This window comes from Halichoerus grypus, chromosome 10, assembly GCF_964656455.1.
Source record: "Halichoerus grypus chromosome 10, mHalGry1.hap1.1, whole genome shotgun sequence".
NCBI lineage: Eukaryota > Metazoa > Chordata > Mammalia > Carnivora > Phocidae > Halichoerus > Halichoerus grypus.
This window is the reverse complement of record NC_135721.1, coordinates 19,155,016-19,174,037: the sequence shown is the minus strand read 5'-3', so window position 1 is coordinate 19,174,037 and position 19,022 is coordinate 19,155,016. Positions and strand designations below refer to the sequence as shown.

Here is a 19,022-nt window from a genome sequence, read left to right as displayed (position 1 = left end):
TGACCACAGTTAAGAAATTTAAAAAAAAAAGAAAAAAACCCAACACATTTTGTTTAAATTCCTCTCATGTTTAAATCTAACAAAAGCAATAATGATAACATAATATGTAACATCAAATTCTTAATCATAATTGAAAAGACAGTACAAAATGTCTACTCTTTCCTATTTAACCATCTGGAACATGTTACAAACTCCCTGAAAGCAAGAAAAATCTGCAAGTATAATTACACTCTGGGACTATTAGCATGACATGCTTCAATAAATACTCCTAATAGGATCTGCTGATATAATAATTGGCACTAAAACTGAAGGATTTTCATTATTTGGCTATTTGTTCTTACTAACTAAATACTTAAGAAAACCAGTAAATTGTCCCTTGAATAGAAACAAACAAATACCCAGCAAGGGCAAAATGTGATGGGTTGCAGAGGTAGAACAAAGGGACAAAGAGCAAAGATTTGGAAATGCCTGAGTTCAATTTATATTTTCTCTCTCCCTTTCTTCCTCCCGTCCCCACCCCCCCAAACCTGGCATAGCTATCTGGTCAAAAGTGACTTTGTTAGGGTTAGGAGAAAATGTTATATTAAGTCTTGAGCTGGCCAAATTCCAGTTGGCTGCAGGTCTTCAGACCAAATTTTAACAAAGGAAAACATTCAAATGTATTCTACTCTTGTTGGTTTTGGAGATTTAACATTTAACTACTTAAACTGGAGGGCTAAGCAAGGGAAGAACCCAACTAGCTAAGATTTTTAGGAAGACAGCTCTGGTAGCTGAGCAATGGAGGCAAGAGGGGTGCTGTGGCAGTCTAATTCCAATATGATGAGTAGCTGGACTGATGCAGCAATTGAGGTGAATGAGACATTGGACTAAATCAACAAGAGTTGGGGGTGGAAAAGAGAGGTCAAATTGTCCACATGTCTGAATTACAAACATAGTTCAAGTTTACTCTTCAAATCCAGAAAATACAGGTAAATAAAAAGAATAAAATATAAAAATCACCCGTAACTGTTCCACACAGAATTAATTAATGCAAACACCTATATATTTACTCTTCTACAAACACAGATATATATATGGTTTTATTTTAATGATTATGGATTCACAGCACACATATTGTTTAAAAGCATTTTTTTTCGCTAAATTTATGTACCTATAACTTCTCATGTCATTAAGTATTTTACATAATTTCTATTGTCTGTGAAATATTTCTCCCACTCCCCCTGCTTGTGTTCCCTCTCTCACTGTGTCAAAAAAAAAAAAATACTAAAGGGTGCCTGGCTGGCTCAGCCGGTAGAGCATGCGACTCTTGATCTCAGCTCAGGGTCATGAGTTCAAGCCCCACAATGGGCATGGAACCTACTTAAAAAAATAAATCAATACATGGATAAAATCTTAAAAAAAAAAAAAAAAACAATGTTATGATAAGGCATCTTTCTGGCTAAAATTTTGTTTATATTCAGAATTATATTCTCTGAATAAGCTCCTACAAACACCGTTTCCTGGCACAGGAGACTGGATATATATATTAATGCCATTTAGCCAAGAATGAGTTTACAGGAGATAACAGATGTCTGAGGGAGAGGCTAATGAATTCAGTTATGTCCACATTAATTATGAATATGACATACAAGCAGATAAATCCAGATGACTTCCAAACAAGCGGTATATAAAGGTTCTGGAATCTCTGACATATTGAGGATAGTGGAGTACATGAGATGACCAAGGAAAACTGTAGAGAGAGGAGAATGAATTACTATGGAAACACTCCAATATTTGGGGGCAGGGCAGCAGTTAAAGCTGAAAGATCAAGTGGGGGGAAAAAAAAGAGAAAATGAATAAAGGTAAGAGGAAAACCAGCAGAAGTTGAAGGTAGAGAGATCATAATGTCCAGTTTCAAGAATTATTTTCAACCTGCGAAAAGAATCACAATCCCTTAAAACATAACAAACTCTTCAAAAAGTGCCCAGAGGTAGTCAAGAGTCCTTTCTAAAATAAACCCCAATGAGGGACGCCTGGGTGGCTCAGTTGGTTAAGCGACTGCCTTCGGCTCAGGTCATGATCCTGGAGTCCTGGGATCGAGTCCCGCATCGGGCTCCCTGCTCAGTGGGGGGTCTGCTTCTCCCTCTGACCCTCTTCCCTCTCATGCTTTCTGTCTCTCATTCTCTCTCTCAAATAAATAAATAAAATCTTTAAAAAAAAAAAAAATAAATAAATAAATAAAATAAACCCCAATGAGACACAAATGCCCCAAAGATACCAGGAATTCAATATATCCCAATACCACCATAAGCACTGAACCTACACGCTTTTATGCTCAATGTGTCTATCACCTTCTCCCAACTTAAAGCCATAAAGGTCCAAATAAGGAAAAATTCTACATAAATTTATGGTATAGCATTATAAAGGGTTTTCTGGGGGGTGGGGGTGGCCTAAAATTGTCTTTCTCCCTTCAAGATTTTGGCTACTCCTAGTATACTAAGATTTATTATCACAGGAAACATGTTCACAATTTCAACCTCATTTTACAAGCTTTCCAAAATATCTTTTCCAGAATTAATTTTTACAAACTTGATTTCATTTTCCCCTTCCTCTTTCTACCCTCTGCTTAACCCTGAGGGATTAAGAGCTTTAGTCCCCCAACAACTGGGTTCTATTATTTCCAAATGCCCATACCAATTGCTCCACTTTCCCCAGCTCGTCAGGGACTACTCTTGCAAAACACCACAGTCCTTGATGGGCCTCATATGGATATACAAATTGAGTTGTAGATCAAAGTATACTCTTACATTCAAGTCACATTCATCCGGCTGCCAGAACACGCAGAGATACTGCTTGCCCTGGAGTTATTTTTAAAAACCCACTTCGTTCATTATTCCTATAATCACTGATTTCATTTTATCCATTACAACTTCCCATTTCAATAGCCTCTTCTTTCTTCCAGTCCCACATTCCTCCCCTTCTAATTCTTTATTCATTCTCTTTTTCATATCCCAGTTTTGCCAAAGGAGTGGTCTTTCCCTTGCATATTTTTAGTATTTATTGGGAAGGGGCACTAGAAAAAGATGGAAAGAAATCTCAACTCCTATACATACAATTTTATTGATCAATATGAAATCCATATCAGAGCAATGTACTAAACCAAATTAAAACTATGAACTATAAATGAGCCACTGAAACAAATATTTTCTCATCGCATGTGAATAAGGATGAGAGAAAAGGAAACGTGTAAATAGTACATGGTGATATTCACCCCAACTTACAAATCATCATTCCATCCTCTGAAGATCGTTTCTCCCTCTCTCTCCTCCTCAGAAGCATAGCTTCATGTGACACTAGTATTGAATAATAAGCGCGTATGCCATGTGGATACAATACCTCAGAAAAGTGCTCTTTAATAGAAATTTCATTATTTTACTTTTAAAAACTACTTTAGTAAAGCCTACACCTAAAAGTAGGCTCTTAATATGTCAACACTGACCTGATAAAAGCATACTTTCTTAGCATCTCTGATATTTTCATTAATGTGGAGGATACCTATTTTGTTAGTGAATGGGACACCTTTTGTGCAATGACAAATTTCTACCAGCCTTTGTTTTGCCTCCTATCTGGATTTATGATTCTAATCCCCCACATCATCATTCTCCTTCTGGGAAGCCATTCTTCGTCCACCATGGTTTGGCTGAGTATCCCTCCTATGTGTCCCCATGACACCCTATGTTTACCACACTGCAGAAGCTAGCAAAGTATTTGCCTACGTATCTGTCTGGATCCCTGCAAGAGAGTTAACTCCTTGAGAGCAGGAAGGCTATGTCTTACTCACTGCTGTATCTCCAGAGTCTAGGGCCGTGCTTGGCACAAAGTATATTCTCAATAGAAAGAAACAGTGTGGCCCCCACCAGCACCATCAACCAGTACCATCAACTGATCTGCTCCTAGACTAAGGCTTATTATAATCTCCCGTATGTAAGTCAACATAGTTTTCTTAGGGGATACCATAAATCCTGATACTAACCTTCCACTTTGCGTGTGGTTAAGCAACCCATTACAGGTTCTATTTATTTCTTCAAAATCTCTATGAAGTAAAAATAATTATCCTCTTTTACCAGTAAGAAAAGTAAAAGCTCAGAAAAGATAAACTGCTTTCTCATAGCTATACAGTAAGCAACCGAGGAAAGATTCATGCCTGTCTTACTGTAAATCAAAGCTGTTTCTACTGTACTATTCTGCTTCCCCAAACCTATACTGAAGCAACATGAATATATAATAATTCAAATATATTTTTCTTTCTATATTCTGCAATGTTGGATTCCCTCTGGGAATCAATAAAATGTTAAGTATCTGGAAGACTATAAGGATTGTGGGTTAAACTTAGATGCTCTGGAATTATATTAACTATCTGGATTCAGTTATTAATTGTGCTACCTGCTAGCTATGTAATATTGCATAAGTTATTTAACTTCTCTGTGCTTCAATTTCTCATTTATAAAATGAGAATAGGAGCAGCAGCTATAGCGCTGTTGTGAGGAACAGATTACAATATATGTGAAGGATTTAGAATAGAGCCCAGCATGTAGTAATACTACTAATAGCCAGGATTACCGCATGCCTACTATGTATGTTAACTTATCTTCAGTAAATATTAGCTATGAATGTTTAATTATTTAAGTTTACACAAAGAAGTTAACTTTTTCTATGTCAGTGGTTCTCAAACCTTATAGTGCATCCAGATTATCTAAGATGTTTTTAAAAATACCCACAGGACCTGCATTCTGCAGATTCTAGTCTGTGGGTCTGGACTGGTTTCTAGAAACTATTCTTTTGAAAAATTTCCAATAGGATTTCCATTCTCTGAAATATACTAGAGGTCTTAAGACATTTCTGCTATATAGCATCTGAAACTGCTCAATAAAATATAAAAAGTACCCTTTTCAATGCAGGATACCCCATAAAGAATGCAAGGGAAAACCACTAACATTAAGAATGGAAACAAATCAAGAAAAAAGAAAAGCAAGCAGCAAAGCTGCCAGATAATCCAGGGGGCATAAACTAGGAGTGAGAGAGATAAAGGAAAAAGGCTCAGGTCTCCTGAAGTCTCAGAGACCATCAGACAAAGTTGGGGCCCAAAAGGACAATAACCCAGGAAAAGGATGAATTCAAACATCAAAAACACCTCAAAGGCAAACATCAAGGAAGATTTACCTCTTCGCTTTAGCAAACACATCATGAGAATTTGATGCCTGAATCATCTACACGATGTGGATGTTCCTAAAAACCAAGAGTAAGAATTTTAAGTTAAAATCCAGGTTCATAGACTAAGCCCCCCAACTCCAAGCACATAGTAGAAGGAAATAAAATCCTCTCTAGAAGAATGTATCCTAAACCCAAACCAAAAAGTTTTCATAATTACATAGGATTCCAAAGAAAAGGAGTTCAGAACTCAAAAAGAAAATCACAAAACACACAAGTAAACAAGGCACTATTACAAAATATCAGTAAAAATTTAAAAATTTGTTGTAAAAATTTCCTACAAATTCAGATATTAGAATTATCAAATATAGAATATTAAATATGTTTAATACATAAGAGAAAAGCAAATAGAGGGGTGCCTGGGTGGCTCAATCAGTTAAGCATCTGCCTCCAGCTCAGGTCATGATCTTGGGGTCCTGGGATCGAGCCCCATGTTGGGCTCCCTGCTCAGCGGGGAGTCTGCTGCCTCTCCTCTGTGTGCGCACTCTCTCTCTTAAATAATAAAATAAAAATCTTAAAAAAAAAAAAAAAGCAAATACAAAACACTTGTAAGGTCCAAGAGGGTATAAAAAAATGAACAGACAAATCTGAAAGAGCCAAACAGAAGCGCTAGAACTGAAAAACATAGTAAGTAAAACCACAATGAAAGAGTTAACTAGAAACTAAAACAAAGTGAACGGTGAGACAGCTATGACAAATTTACAGCAGCCTACACGGTCACTAGAAGGGAAGTGTGAAAGAGAGGTTAAGAAACATGGAGGAGCGGGGCGCCCAGGTGGCTCAGTCACTGGGTGTCTGCCTTCGGCTCAGGTCATGATCCCAGGGTCCTGGGATCAAGCCCTGGGCTCCCTGCTCTGCAGGAGGCCTGCTTCTCCCTCTCTCTCTCCCCCTGCTTGTGTTCCCTCTCTCACTGTGTCTCTCTCTGTCAAATAAATAAATAAAATCTTAAAAAAAAAAAAAAAAGAAACATGGAGGAGAGAATGGAATAATCACCACCACCAGAAGGACTATATTCTCTGATCATAATACAATGAAAGAAAAGTCATAAAGAAACTAAACACAAAACTGCCAAGCACTTGGAAATTTAAAACTTCATCTCTAAATAACTCACAATTCAAGAAATAATAACAGAAAAAAACTGTAAAACTAAGAATGAAGTAATAATGAAAATACTACACTTCAAAACTATAAAATGCAGCAAAAGCAACACTCAGAGGAGAATGTATTCCCATAAATACTTTTATTAGCAAAGAAGAATGGCTGAAAATTAATGGGGTAAATGTCTAACTAAAAAGTTATTTCAGGGGCGCCGGGGTGGCTCAGTCGTTAAGCGTCTGCCTTCAGCTCAGGTCATGATCCCAGGGTCCTGGGATCGAGCCCCATGTCAGGCTCCCTGCTCAGCAGGAAGCCTGCTTCTCCCTCTCCCACTTCCCCTGCTTGTGTTCCCTCTCTCGCTGTGTCTCTATCAAATAAATAAATAAAATCTTAAAAAAAAAAAAAGTTATTTCAAAAAATAACCTCACCTTAAAAAAAATAAAAAGAAATATAAAATCACAAATCAATGAAATGGAAAACAAACACAATAAAGAGAATGATAAAACCAAAAGTTGGTTCTTTGAAATCAGTAACAAAATACCCTTGATGAGGTCAAGAAAAAAAGATACAAGTTAATTATTAAAAATGAATGGAGAACCTAACTATAAATAAAGCAAAGGGTAGGATCTGCTGGGATATTATGAAACAAACAGGATATTATGAAAATCCTTCCACGAATAGATTTGAAAACTTAAATGAAATAGGTAAATTCTTAAAACAAAACCCATTAAAACTAACCTAGGACACACTGATAGAAACGTATGACGAACAAATAAGTAAACAGAAGAATTCCAAAAAATATATGGAACTACCCCTCCCCCTCTAGGAGGTGGAGCTTAATTTCTAGAGTGGCTTAGGAACTCGTTACCAAATAATTAAGTAGGGAAAGAGAAGAGTAATGACTTCACACTGGAAAAACCTGGCAACACTACCTCAGCCATGTGAGGAAGGTTAATTTACCATCATCAGTGACGTGGTGGATATCATATACCCCCTAAAATGATGTGATGAGAATGGCACTTCCCCTCTGTGGGATTCTTCTCATAACCTCAGTTTGATCATGAGAAAAACATGAGACAAACCCAGATAGGGAGATATTCTATAGCACAGCTGGTAAGCACACCTCAAGAGTCAAGGTCATAAAAACAAGGAAAAACTAAGAAAGTGTCACAGACGAGAGGACATTGGAGAGACATGACCACCAAATACAACGCAATGCTCTTGAGTTGGACCCCAGACAGAAAGAGGATATTATTGAAAAAACTACTCAAATCCAAATAAAGTCTGAAGTTTAATTAGTCAATGTCCTGTCTTAGTTTTAACATATGTATCATGGTAATGGAAGATGTTAACAATGGGGTGGGGTGGTTGAAGGGCATACTAGAACTCAATATATTATTTTTGTAACTTTTCTATAAATCTAAAGTTATTCAAAAGAAGTTTTCCTTACTTAAAAAAAAAAAAAAAGACTAACCCAGGAAGATATGGAAAGATTTAATAATCCTACTGCTGTCAAGGAAACTAAATCAATAGTTTAAAAATCATCTCCCAAACCATGAGTCAATTAGCTTTGTTTAAAAGTACAGGATTTGATTTGGGGTGCCTGGCTGGCTCAGTCGGTTAAGCGTCTGCCTTCAGCTCAGGTCATGATCCCAGGGTCCTGGGATCGAGCCCCACGTCGCGTCCGGCTCTCTGCTTGGTGGGGAGCCTGCTTCTCTTTCTCCCTGTGCCTGCCTCTCTGCCTACTTGTGCTCTCTCTCTGTCAAATAAATAAAATCTTTAAAAAAAAAATAAAAGTACAGGATTTGAGGACTGAGTGACCAAACTACTTAGCATTAACTCCATATACAGATTTTCTTTTGTGTCTTGATATAAGACTGCTTGCTCTTAAAGGTATATTGTATGGCATTACAGAAAATAAGAAAATATAGACAAGCAAATGAAAAAAAAAGAAAACTCAATCATAACAATTAAAAAAAAAATCTTCTCACAAGGCAGTTGAGTTTTACCAAAAAGTTTGTCGGAAAGAGGAAATATTCCCCAATTCATCCTATGAGGCCAGTATAACCTTAATACTAAAACCAAACAGTATTAGTAAAAGAAATATGTCAATCTTACTCTTGAACACAGGTGTGAAACTCTAAATAAAATACAGGTATCCCTCACAATCAAAGCCTCAACACAAAAAATGAATTTATACAGCACATTTTATTAAAGGTGAGGCTGATATCCTTTGTTACCCCAATTCACCTCAATACTTTATAAAATGTATCAAATGGGGAAAAAAATCCCGTATCTTCCTATGTCCACATTGTCACTATCCATTCCCCAAAAGTCAGGACCTAACTAGTTCTGTGGTTCCCAAACTATGTTCCAAGTCATCCTGAGGTGCCACAGTGAACTCACCAGGGGTGTCAAGGGATGTTTTCAATTTGAAGGAAACAGCAATATACAACATCTGTCAAACATCACATGCATTCTTTCATGGTTTCAACATTAAATCACACTGCATTCCTTTTGATGATCTCTTTGTGAATCTGAGTTTATGGTAGTTGCTGCCATAAAAAGCAATCACCGTGTGAAAATCAACCTGGAACAGGAAATGAGCATGGCAGTGCCCAGTCTGATTCCAAGATTTGAGAAGTTACGCAATACTTTCAGATGCACACATCCCATTAGGAAGTACAGTTGACTCTTCAATAACATGGGTTTGAACTGTGCTGGGCCACTTTCATTGGATTTTTTTTAATAAATACTGTACAATATTATATTTTCTTTTTCTTATAATTTTAATAACATTTCCTTTTCTCTAGCTTACTTTATTGTAAAAACATAAACTATGTGTTAATCTACCGTTTATATTATCAGTAAGGCTTCCAGTCAAGAGTAGGCTATTAGTAGTTAAGTTTGGGGGATGTTTGATTGTGCAGAGGATCAGTGCTCGTGGTCCCTGCATTGTTCAAGGTCAACTATAATTGCGGTTTTTTAAAAATAAAATGAAAATATAACTTTTTCTTTGAATTCATGTATGTATTTTTCAAAAAGCTACTAAGCTGTTAGGACATATATATGAAGTTGTTTGAACCTAATTGCGTAATAAATGTAGCTGTTAGGTATTTCCTTGGTGTAAGGGCACCGTGAACTGGGGAAGTTTGGGAATTTCTGAAATAGTCATTTAACAGAGCATCCCTTACTATCCAAACTAAGAATCTAAAAAAATGTTATTACTGAAAGATACTTGGTTAGCAAATTGAATGCACTGATGAACAAAAGATTTATCCATATGAGTTTATGCTAGGAATACAAGTATGGTTTAACATTACAAAGATATAAATATTATTCACAAAATTAACAGATCAAAGGAGAAAACTCAAATGATCATTTCCATAGCAACTGGTAAAACATTTGATGAAATTCAACATTACTGATAACATTTTTAGAAAAATCCTAAAGAGGACATCCTTACATTATAAAGGGTATCTAGAGAACATAGAAAGTACTGTAGATAATTGTGAAATATTTGAAGCATTCACTTTAAAATTAGAAACAAGACAGGGACAGTCACTGACCACCACCTCTATTCCACCTATACAGGCATACATAACAGGGGGAGGGAAAGATGAAAGAACTGGTATGGGAGAAACAAAACTTAGCCAAATGATGGGAAAAGAGGAACTGGAATGATCACACATGGCAGATTTCTGTGGGCCAAGCCTAAAGGAGGCATACATTACTTCTACTCTTATTCTACAGACTAGAACTCATTTAAATGGACATTCCTAATGCAAAAAAGGTGGAAAGTACAACCCAATCTGTGCCTAGGAAGAACAGGAAGTTTTTAGTGTACATCTAGCCACTCTGTGCCACAAATTAAATTGGAAAATAATTTAGCATTATCTGAAATTGAAAATGCACATACCATATGGCCCAGCAATTCTATTCCTAGGTAGAGATGCTTTTACACATGGATAACCACAAGATATGTATAAGAATACTCATCGTAGTATTGTTCATAATAGAAAAAAACAAAAACAAGTGTGTCAATCAACAATAAACAATACCATTGCATATTTACAACTAGCCATGAAAATAAATGTACAGAGCAATATAAATGAATCTTAGAAACTTAAAGGAAGATCTTAAGATGAAACATACAATATACCATTTTTTATAAAGTTCAAAAATAAATAAATAGACTATTCTGTTTAGGCATAGATATATATGCAGTAAGACTTATTTTCAAAAATTAGAAGAGGTGGGGGGAGTGCCTGGGTGGCTCAGTCGGTTAAGCGTCTGCCTTCAGCTCAGGTCATGATCCTGGAGTCCCAGGATCGAGCCCCACGTCAGGCTTCCTACTCAGTGGGGAGTCTGTTTCTCCCTCACCCTCTGCTCCTCCCCTTGCTTGTGCTCTCTCTCTCTCCCGCTCTAATAAAATCTTTTTAAAAAATTTTTTTGAATTACAAAAAACAAAAATTAAAAGAGGGCGCATGGGTGGCTCAGTCGGTTGAGCATTGTTGAGCTCAGTGTTGTTGAGCTCAGCGAGGTGGAGCCCTGACTCAGGCTGCGCACTCAGCGGGGAGTCAGCGTGAAGATTCTCTCCCTCTGCCCCTCCCCCCACTCATGCTGGCACTCTCTCCCTCTCTTTAAAATAAATAAAATCTTTTAAAAAATTTAAAAAATAACAATCACAAAATTCAGTACAGTGTTTACACTTGTGGGGAGACAGGAAGAGGGATGAGTTGAGACAGACATACAAAGGGAGTTTCCATTGTATTGGTAAAATTCCAACTCTTAGGCTGGGTATACATACTACTGCTTGGTTCATATTAACATACTTTTAATGGAGGACAACAATTTTTTATTCAATGGATTAAGGAGATTGTAGAATAGTATTTTATGGAGAATAACAATATAAATATTTCAAATAGCTCTATTTATATTCTTATTTATTAACTAAAATATATTGTTGAATACCTAGAGAACTACTATTTAAGAAAAATACTAGTTATTACATAAACATTTAAAAGAATTTAACATTTATTAAAGAAAGAGTTTACCAGTTGACCATCCGATTACTTGTTCCTAGTCATCCCCAATCACATGACCATTTAGTAAATTGTACTTAATATAACAACTGAAAGCTACATTGAAGTCTCAGTGCTCTTCCTGAATTTTAATTAGAGTGAGTATTTTTTGAAACTAGAGAAGTAGTAACAAGGAACAATTAAGGTGGAGGGGAGGAGACACAATAATCCTAACCAGGTTTAAAGTATATGCGAGGAAAGGAATACTTGTATTCTGACCCTCTTGAGTGAAGGTGGGAAGAAGGTGGGACTGTTTTCCAAAGAAAATCTCCAGAGGAATCCCAATTAATAAAACTGTCACGGAAAGGAATGGGATTAGGATGCTTAGGAGCTCTTAAATCCTTTTTCCCCGGCACTGTTAAAAATGTAGCTTCACTGACTGATTATAAATGTACAGTATTATTTTTAAAATAATATTGAGGCTACAGAATTATGGAAAGTTACCCATGTAAACTGCATTAATATTTTAAATAGTCCGTTCTCCAGTAACTTTCTAAGTGACAAGCCTCCACAATACCAGCTATTTTTTATTGCAAGATGATAATATGTACTGAAACCTTGAAGATACAGACTACTTGGAAAGAAAATCAGTTGACTTGATGAAAACTGAGGCAAAGAATATTAACTGAGATACAGAAAATAAATGCAGTTTTATTTCAGTAATTCAAATTCTGTGCATATCATTAAAAACTGCTATAAATGCAATCCAAAGAAGAGATTTACCATGGGAAATACAGTAAGAGGCAATAAGGTTTGGAAAACAGAAATCAGAATGGGGCCTGAGAAGCACACACAGGAAGAAATACTACCATGGAAAAAGGCTCCTATCTGGAAAGAAAGCAAGAGGAGGAAGGCCAAAGCACAGGGACAATGGCAGGAATATGTGGCTCTGGACCAAGGAATATCCCTGCTGTTAGGACTATGGGCAAAGCAAAGTAATGAAAACAAAAGCATACACAGTGTGACGACAAAATAAAGAACAACAGATGGAAAATAAGAGATAATCTCAGTGTTACTTTCAAGAAGTAACCAATACTTTCATGGATTTTTTGGGACTGACAGACTAAAGAGAAGCGGAGTAAGAAAAAAGGTAAATACAACTAACTGAAGCTATAGTTTCAGGTTACCAGGGCTCCAATGCAAACAGTAGGACTAAGGCTGAGGCATATAAAAATGATTAACCACACACAATAAGCAAGTAAAAGGGCTGCGTATAAATTATAAAATAATCGAAATTAACAAAGCTTTCTTGTAAAACACGCAGTACATTTTGGTCATAGCTAAGCCTCTAACTTGTGGGGCTTTCCACTTGTCCCATTAGCTCCACTATGTAAGATGCTCCAAATCCTGTTTTATGAGAGCTTAAATCTGACATATTTCATAAATTCTTCCCAGAAAATAGTTGTAAATACCTTCCCACTTTGAACTTTTACAGTTTTTTTTTGTCTTTGTCACAGTAGATACTAACTACACAATTGATAGAGATGATTTACCAGTAGTTTGATATCTTCGAATATTAAATTTTATACTATAAATTTTGTAACCGAAGTATGCTGGCCTCACCAAGTAGAATAAAATTCCTTAAGGGGCACCTGGGTGGTGCACTTGGGTAAGCGTCGGACTCTTGGCTCCGGCTCAGGTCATGACCTCAGGGTGGTGGGATCAAGGCCCACGTGGGCTCCAGGCTCCGCGCCAGGCACTCAGCACAGAGTCTGCTCGAGATGCTCTCTCCCTCTGCCCCTCCTCACTGCACTTTTGTGTTCTCTCTCACTCTCTCAAAAAAATAAATAAATCTTTTTTTAAAAATTCCTTAAAAGAAGGTACTCTCTTTTATGCCTCAGAGTGGATGCTGGGAATAACGGAATACACTACAGTAAGTCTTACCTCATGGAATATCTACTAAGTCATGCAGGTACATCATTCATCATATTCTACCTGCCCACTTTCTATATTTCCACATCACTATCAAAATTAACAACATCATTCTTATAGTGCCAGATAGCCAGTTTAGGCAAACTTAGCATATCCATTCTCTCTCATCTTTGTCTGCAACATGAAATCACAAAGTTCTACAGCAACCTCTAAGAGACTTGGATTCTCTTTCTATTTATAAATCTTTGTACAGGTTCTCATCTCCTGTGTTTGGGGGCTTAGAAACCACTCTAGCCCATTATACATGCAGAACAGTATCTGCAAGAAATGTTTTTATTTAACCACTTCCCTCCTAATTAACTTTCAGAAGTTTGTTGTTTTAATTGTCTAGCTTAACAGATGTAAAATATATACCCAAGGCCCTCTTTCAGTTCTCCCTCCCTTTCCCTCCTGAGCCTCTCAAAAGGCCCTTGGTATTCTACATATTGGGATTATCCCCCAACTCCATATATGTATATGTAGCATGCACACATTCTTCAAAATTTGATCAAAATGCATATTCTTTAAAAATATTTTCCTAAATTTACCCCATTCTGATCACTGTTCCCTGAAAATTTCCTAATTTATATAGTATGTAATACTTGTTCATATGCTTCAATTGTTTTCCTATGTTGACTTAAATAAGATTCTAATATACAAATATAGTCCCGGCCATAGCCACCCATGCATGTGTCTTTTTTAACTTATTAAAATTCTTTATACAAATTTCAATTTTTCCATAGCTGATTTCTTTATGAAAATGCTGAGGAATCTTTTTCCCACTGAAATCAATCACTTACTTGGTACCTGTGATGGTTAATTTTACATGTCAACTTGCCTAAGCCACAGTACCCAGATATATGGTCAAACACCAATCCAGATGTTGCTATGAAGGTTATTTTTTTTTAGATGAATTAACATTTTTTTCTATGTGACAAGCCCTGTTTTTATTATACTTCCATTTAAAAAAAACTTTTTTCTTATAGAAACTTTTATACACAGAAATAGAATACAGTAAATCCCTATATCACCATTACCCAGCTTTGGCAATTATTAATGTTCTGCTGATCTTGTTCCACCTACTGTAGGCATGGAGAAAAGGAGTATTTTAAAGCAACCCAGGACATCCTATTTGTTTGACCCATAAAAACTTCAGTCTATACAGAAAGAACAATTTTTAAAATGGAACAATAACAACCATCATAACCAATAAAATTACAATTCCTTCCTATCATCTAATACCTCCTTCATTTTATTTTTTTTCTGTTTGTCTAACAAACAAAGACTATCTTTTGTAACTGGTTTGATCTAATCAGGATCCAAATGAAGTCCATAGCATTGGGATATATGTCCCTTAAACTTCTTTCACTTTTTGCAATAATAGTTCTTCTTTTTTTCTTTTTCTTTTCTTTTTCTCTTATAGACATTCTGACTCTGGATTTGGTTGAAGATAAATTAACATTTAAATCAGTAGATTTTGAATAAAGCAGATTATCCTCCATAATATAGGTGGGCCTCATCCAATCAGTTGAAGGCCTTTAAAGAAAAAAGACTGAAGTCCCCCCAGAAAGAGGTAATTCTGCCTGTAGACTATCTTCAGACTTGAGCTGCAACATCAACATTTTCCTGGGTGTACAGCCTGCCAGCCTGCTCTGCAGATTTCAGATTTGCCAACCCCCATAATTATGTATACCAATAAAATCCATCAATCAATCAACCAATCTCTCTGGAGACATACAGGTTCTGGAAAACCATTATACAGTACCCCAGAGTCTGAAATCTTGTTTGGTGAGTATAGAGGACCCAAAGATAGGTCCCTCATGTCCCTCAATCAATTCATTCATTTAAGAAATATATGAGCATCTGCTGTGTGCTACATTCTGAAGATTCAAAGTTGATCTAGATCCTTTACCTCAAGGACTTGTAAATAGGGGAAGTTTAGTTGAGGAAAGAAACGCTACAATAAATATGCAGTAAGTTATAATGCAATAAATATAAGGTTATGAGCTCAGGATACTAATCATGGGAGCACGGGAAGGAGGGAGGGGCAGGACACAACTGAGGTTCCTGCGTCAATTGAATCTTACTGCCTATAACTAAAATACTTCATCATATAGTCCCCCTTGAAAACCAATTACATACCTTATATGTTTAAATATAAAAATAAATATATTTTAAAAGATATAGAATGTGAAAACAAATACAACAGAAATACTACATTGTTAGTATTCCTTTGGAGTGATTTTTTAATATATATAAGCTGAACTGGCTAAGGAATCTTAAAATAGGACTCATGTTGAAGAATCTTGTTTCAGTTTTAAAAGCCAAACTGATTAACTGGGACTGGAAAGATATTCACAAAATCTCACAGTTCATAAATCTCAAGCATACCATGTAAAATGAATATTATAAAAGGGATTAGTCTTCAATTCTTTGAAATGTAATAAGATATTAAATCATAAAATCCTTATTTTGAAAGCATCTTAAGCATATATGAAAAGTGATTACAATTTAAGTTCATTTAAGAATACTTCAAATTGGGCACCTGGGTGGCTCAGTCTGTTAAGCCTTCAGCTCAGGTCATGATCCCAGGGTCCTGGGATCGAGTCCCACTTCAGGCTCCCTGCTCAGCAGGGAGTCTGCTTCTCCCTCTCCCCTTGTTTCTCCCCCCTGCTCATGCTCTCTCTCTCTCTCTCTCTGTCAAATAAATAAATAAAATATTTTAAAAAATAAAAAAACTAAAATTAAAATAAATTTTAAAAAAGAATACTTCAAATTAATTTGCTATAGCTTTAACACTTGTAACTATGCTACCTTATATTACCAAATAATATAAAAATTCAGGATCTATGCTCACAGTGAGAAATGTGACCAAAAATTCAAACATAAAAAATCATTAACAAGAACAACAGTTATATCTCAATCAGGTAGTGAAGAGTGATAAACAAAAATCTTGGTTTTTTAGCTTTGGTGCTTATTTAAATAAGGAAATTTCTTTAATTCCCAGTAGTCTGAGAATCTGTAATATTTCATAACTCTGTCAACTGGCATACTAAGGACTATCATACAAAAACTCCTATCAGTATTATTATATAACATTTTCTTCTCTGGGTTAGTGATTAGAAAGAAAAACATTTTCCAGGGCGCCTGGGTGGCGTAGTCAATTAAGAGTCTGACTCTTTTTTTTTTTTTTTTAAGATTTTATTTATTTATTTGACAGAGAGAGACAGCGAGAGAGGGAACACAAGCAGGGGGAGTGGGAGAGGGAGAAGCAGGCTTCCCCGCGGAGCAGGGAGCCCGATGTGGGGCTCGATCCCAGGACCCCGGGATCATGACCTGAGCCGAAGGCAGACGCTTAACGACTGAGCCACCCAGGCACCCCTAAGAGTCTGACTCTTGGTTTCAGCTCAGGTTGTGACCTCGGGGTCGTGAGATCGAGCCCTCCATAGGGCTGCACGGTAAGCGAAGAGTCTGCTTGAGATTCTCTCTCCCTCCCTCTCCCTTTATCCCTCCCACTCATGCTCTCTCTCTCTCTCTCTAAAATAAATAAATAAATCTTTAAAGAAAAAAAGGAAAGAAAAACACTTTTCAACATTAAACTGCTGATATTATTAAATTAATACAATCTCACAAACCTACATCCCCACAGTAGGCACACAATAAATATTTGCTAACAGAATGAATGATATGTCCCTAAACTCTACTTCAACATGGACACTGCCAGAGATATAATTTTTTTGTGAAGATTAAGAGATTTTCCTTTGGGACTACAGGGACCTCCATATATCCTCCCTCTAAGAAACTACATAAACTAGCATCAGACTAATACTTCACGAAACTACTGCAGCAAATTATTCAAGATCTCTACTGTGCCCACAAAAGCTTTGTATTCAAATAAAAATACCTTGCCATCAAGTTGAAAGCTCAACAACCTCTGTGCTGAGGCTGGAAGGCTAAAAAGGCCCTAAGAAATCTATCAGGATACCACAAGAGCCCCGCTGGGTTCTCTGCTAATCCTTGGGTAAGTCATTAACTTCCGGGGGCTTCAATTTACTCACCTGCAAAAAATGGACGTTGGTCACTCCAAAAGTCTATGATTAAGTGATTCCAGAACGCAAAGCAAATTTACCTTCAATATTCCTTTGGAGGGTACAATGCTTCAGAAGTCCTATAAAAGTGTTTTTTGGTGTTTTTTTTAAAGATTTTATTTATTTATTTGACAGAGAGAGACAGCGAGAGAGGGAACACAAGCAGGGGGGAGTGGGAGAGGGAGAAGCAGGCTCCCCGCTGAGCAGGGAGCCCGATGCAGGGCTCCATCCAGGACCCTGGGATCATGACCTGAGCCGAAGGCAGAAGCTTAACAACTGAGCCACCCAGGCGCCCCTACAAAAGTGGTTTTTAACCTTGTTTGCTGATGGACAGCTTTGAGACTCTACTAAATGCTACAGACACTTCATCTCAAAAGAATTCCCACATGGGAAAAAAATTTTAATATAATATCAGGAGAGTTTAATGACCCTCTGAAGGGGTCCACAGAACTCATGTTAGACACTTATGTTTTATAAATTTAAATAGAATTCAATAAACTGGAGACATGTTAATAAGTTTGAAAACAAAGCAGCACTTTGCACCTGGTTCTTTTTTATTAACAAATTAAATTTTAAATTTCAAACAACAGTAAAGAGGAATCAATTATTTTTATAACTATCAAAGAGAAATACGGTTTTAAAGAACTCAAACTACTAGCTTAGAACATTAAACTATGTTGGTAAATCAGAGTTCCAGATAAGTGATATCCAAACCATTATGATTATATGTCAATCTCAATTCTGACGAACCAGGTGTAATTTATTAAAACGTTTATTTAGGATTCCAAACTTAAACATATATTCCATTTGATTCTTTCTGTATACAACCCATTTAGAGACAGGCCTTCAATAAAAATATAAAACTAAATATAAAATACTGACTTGCTAAAATGGCTTCAATTTCTGAAAGATTACATAGCAATCGTGTACTTCAAAAGTTGAACATAACTAATTTATAGTTAAGACTGGTTAAGTTCGTTGAGTTATATGAATTTGTTCATTATACTACAAAAGAAAGGAAAGTTAAGGAAAAAATTTAAAACACTTCTCCAATGTAAAAGGAAAGAAAGTAGAGGGGCCTGACTTATCACATACAGGAAGAAAAGGAGCAACTACACAACTCTGCAGAGATTAAATATAGGCAAATAATGCTGGTGTTAAGGTTTCATAAATCATCTTCAGAATAAGCCAAAAGGATGCTAATATCTGCTCTTTTTGTACGGTTTCCAATGTAGACCTTTTGTGCAAGCTTCTCTTAGGACTTCTCTCATCTAAAACGGGTCCCCAGGGAATCAGCAAGAAGAAATTCTATGATTATTTTCTGATGCGATAAAGGGAGAGGCCTTTTAAGGAAAATAATGACTCTGCCCCAATTATGATGCACACTATTCCCTATCAGAAATATAAAAGTAAAATGGCTGTAATTTCCAGTGTATTTCTTTTGTCTTTTTAGTTAAAGCATATCTTCTTAAGGAATTTTTTCATTAAGTTATGAAATAATAAATTAAGTCTTTTTATTATAAATTAGAAATCATAGCTTATTCAGTTTACAAGTGAAAAATATTTAAACACATTTATGTAACCTACTTAGAACAAC

At 36.3% G+C, this 19,022-nt stretch overlaps 1 protein-coding gene across 10 annotated transcripts in view; it reads right to left on the bottom strand.

Annotated features, from left to right (window-relative positions):
* Positions 1-19,022, bottom strand: part of NCOA1 (nuclear receptor coactivator 1) — a 239,683-nt gene that overhangs the window by 125,415 nt on the left and 95,246 nt on the right. For 8 of the 10 annotated variants that reach the window (XM_078056046.1, XM_078056041.1, XM_078056044.1 and 5 more), the window contains exon 3: positions 5,200-5,265. The exons of the other annotated variants lie outside the window; for them this stretch is intronic. Coding sequence is in view for 7 of the 8 variants with exons in the window: in XM_078056041.1 (XP_077912167.1) it covers positions 5,200-5,224 (25 nt within the window). In the remaining variant the exon portion in view is untranslated. The remainder of the gene's footprint in view (positions 1-5,199; positions 5,266-19,022) is intronic. 10 annotated transcript variants of the gene reach the window in all.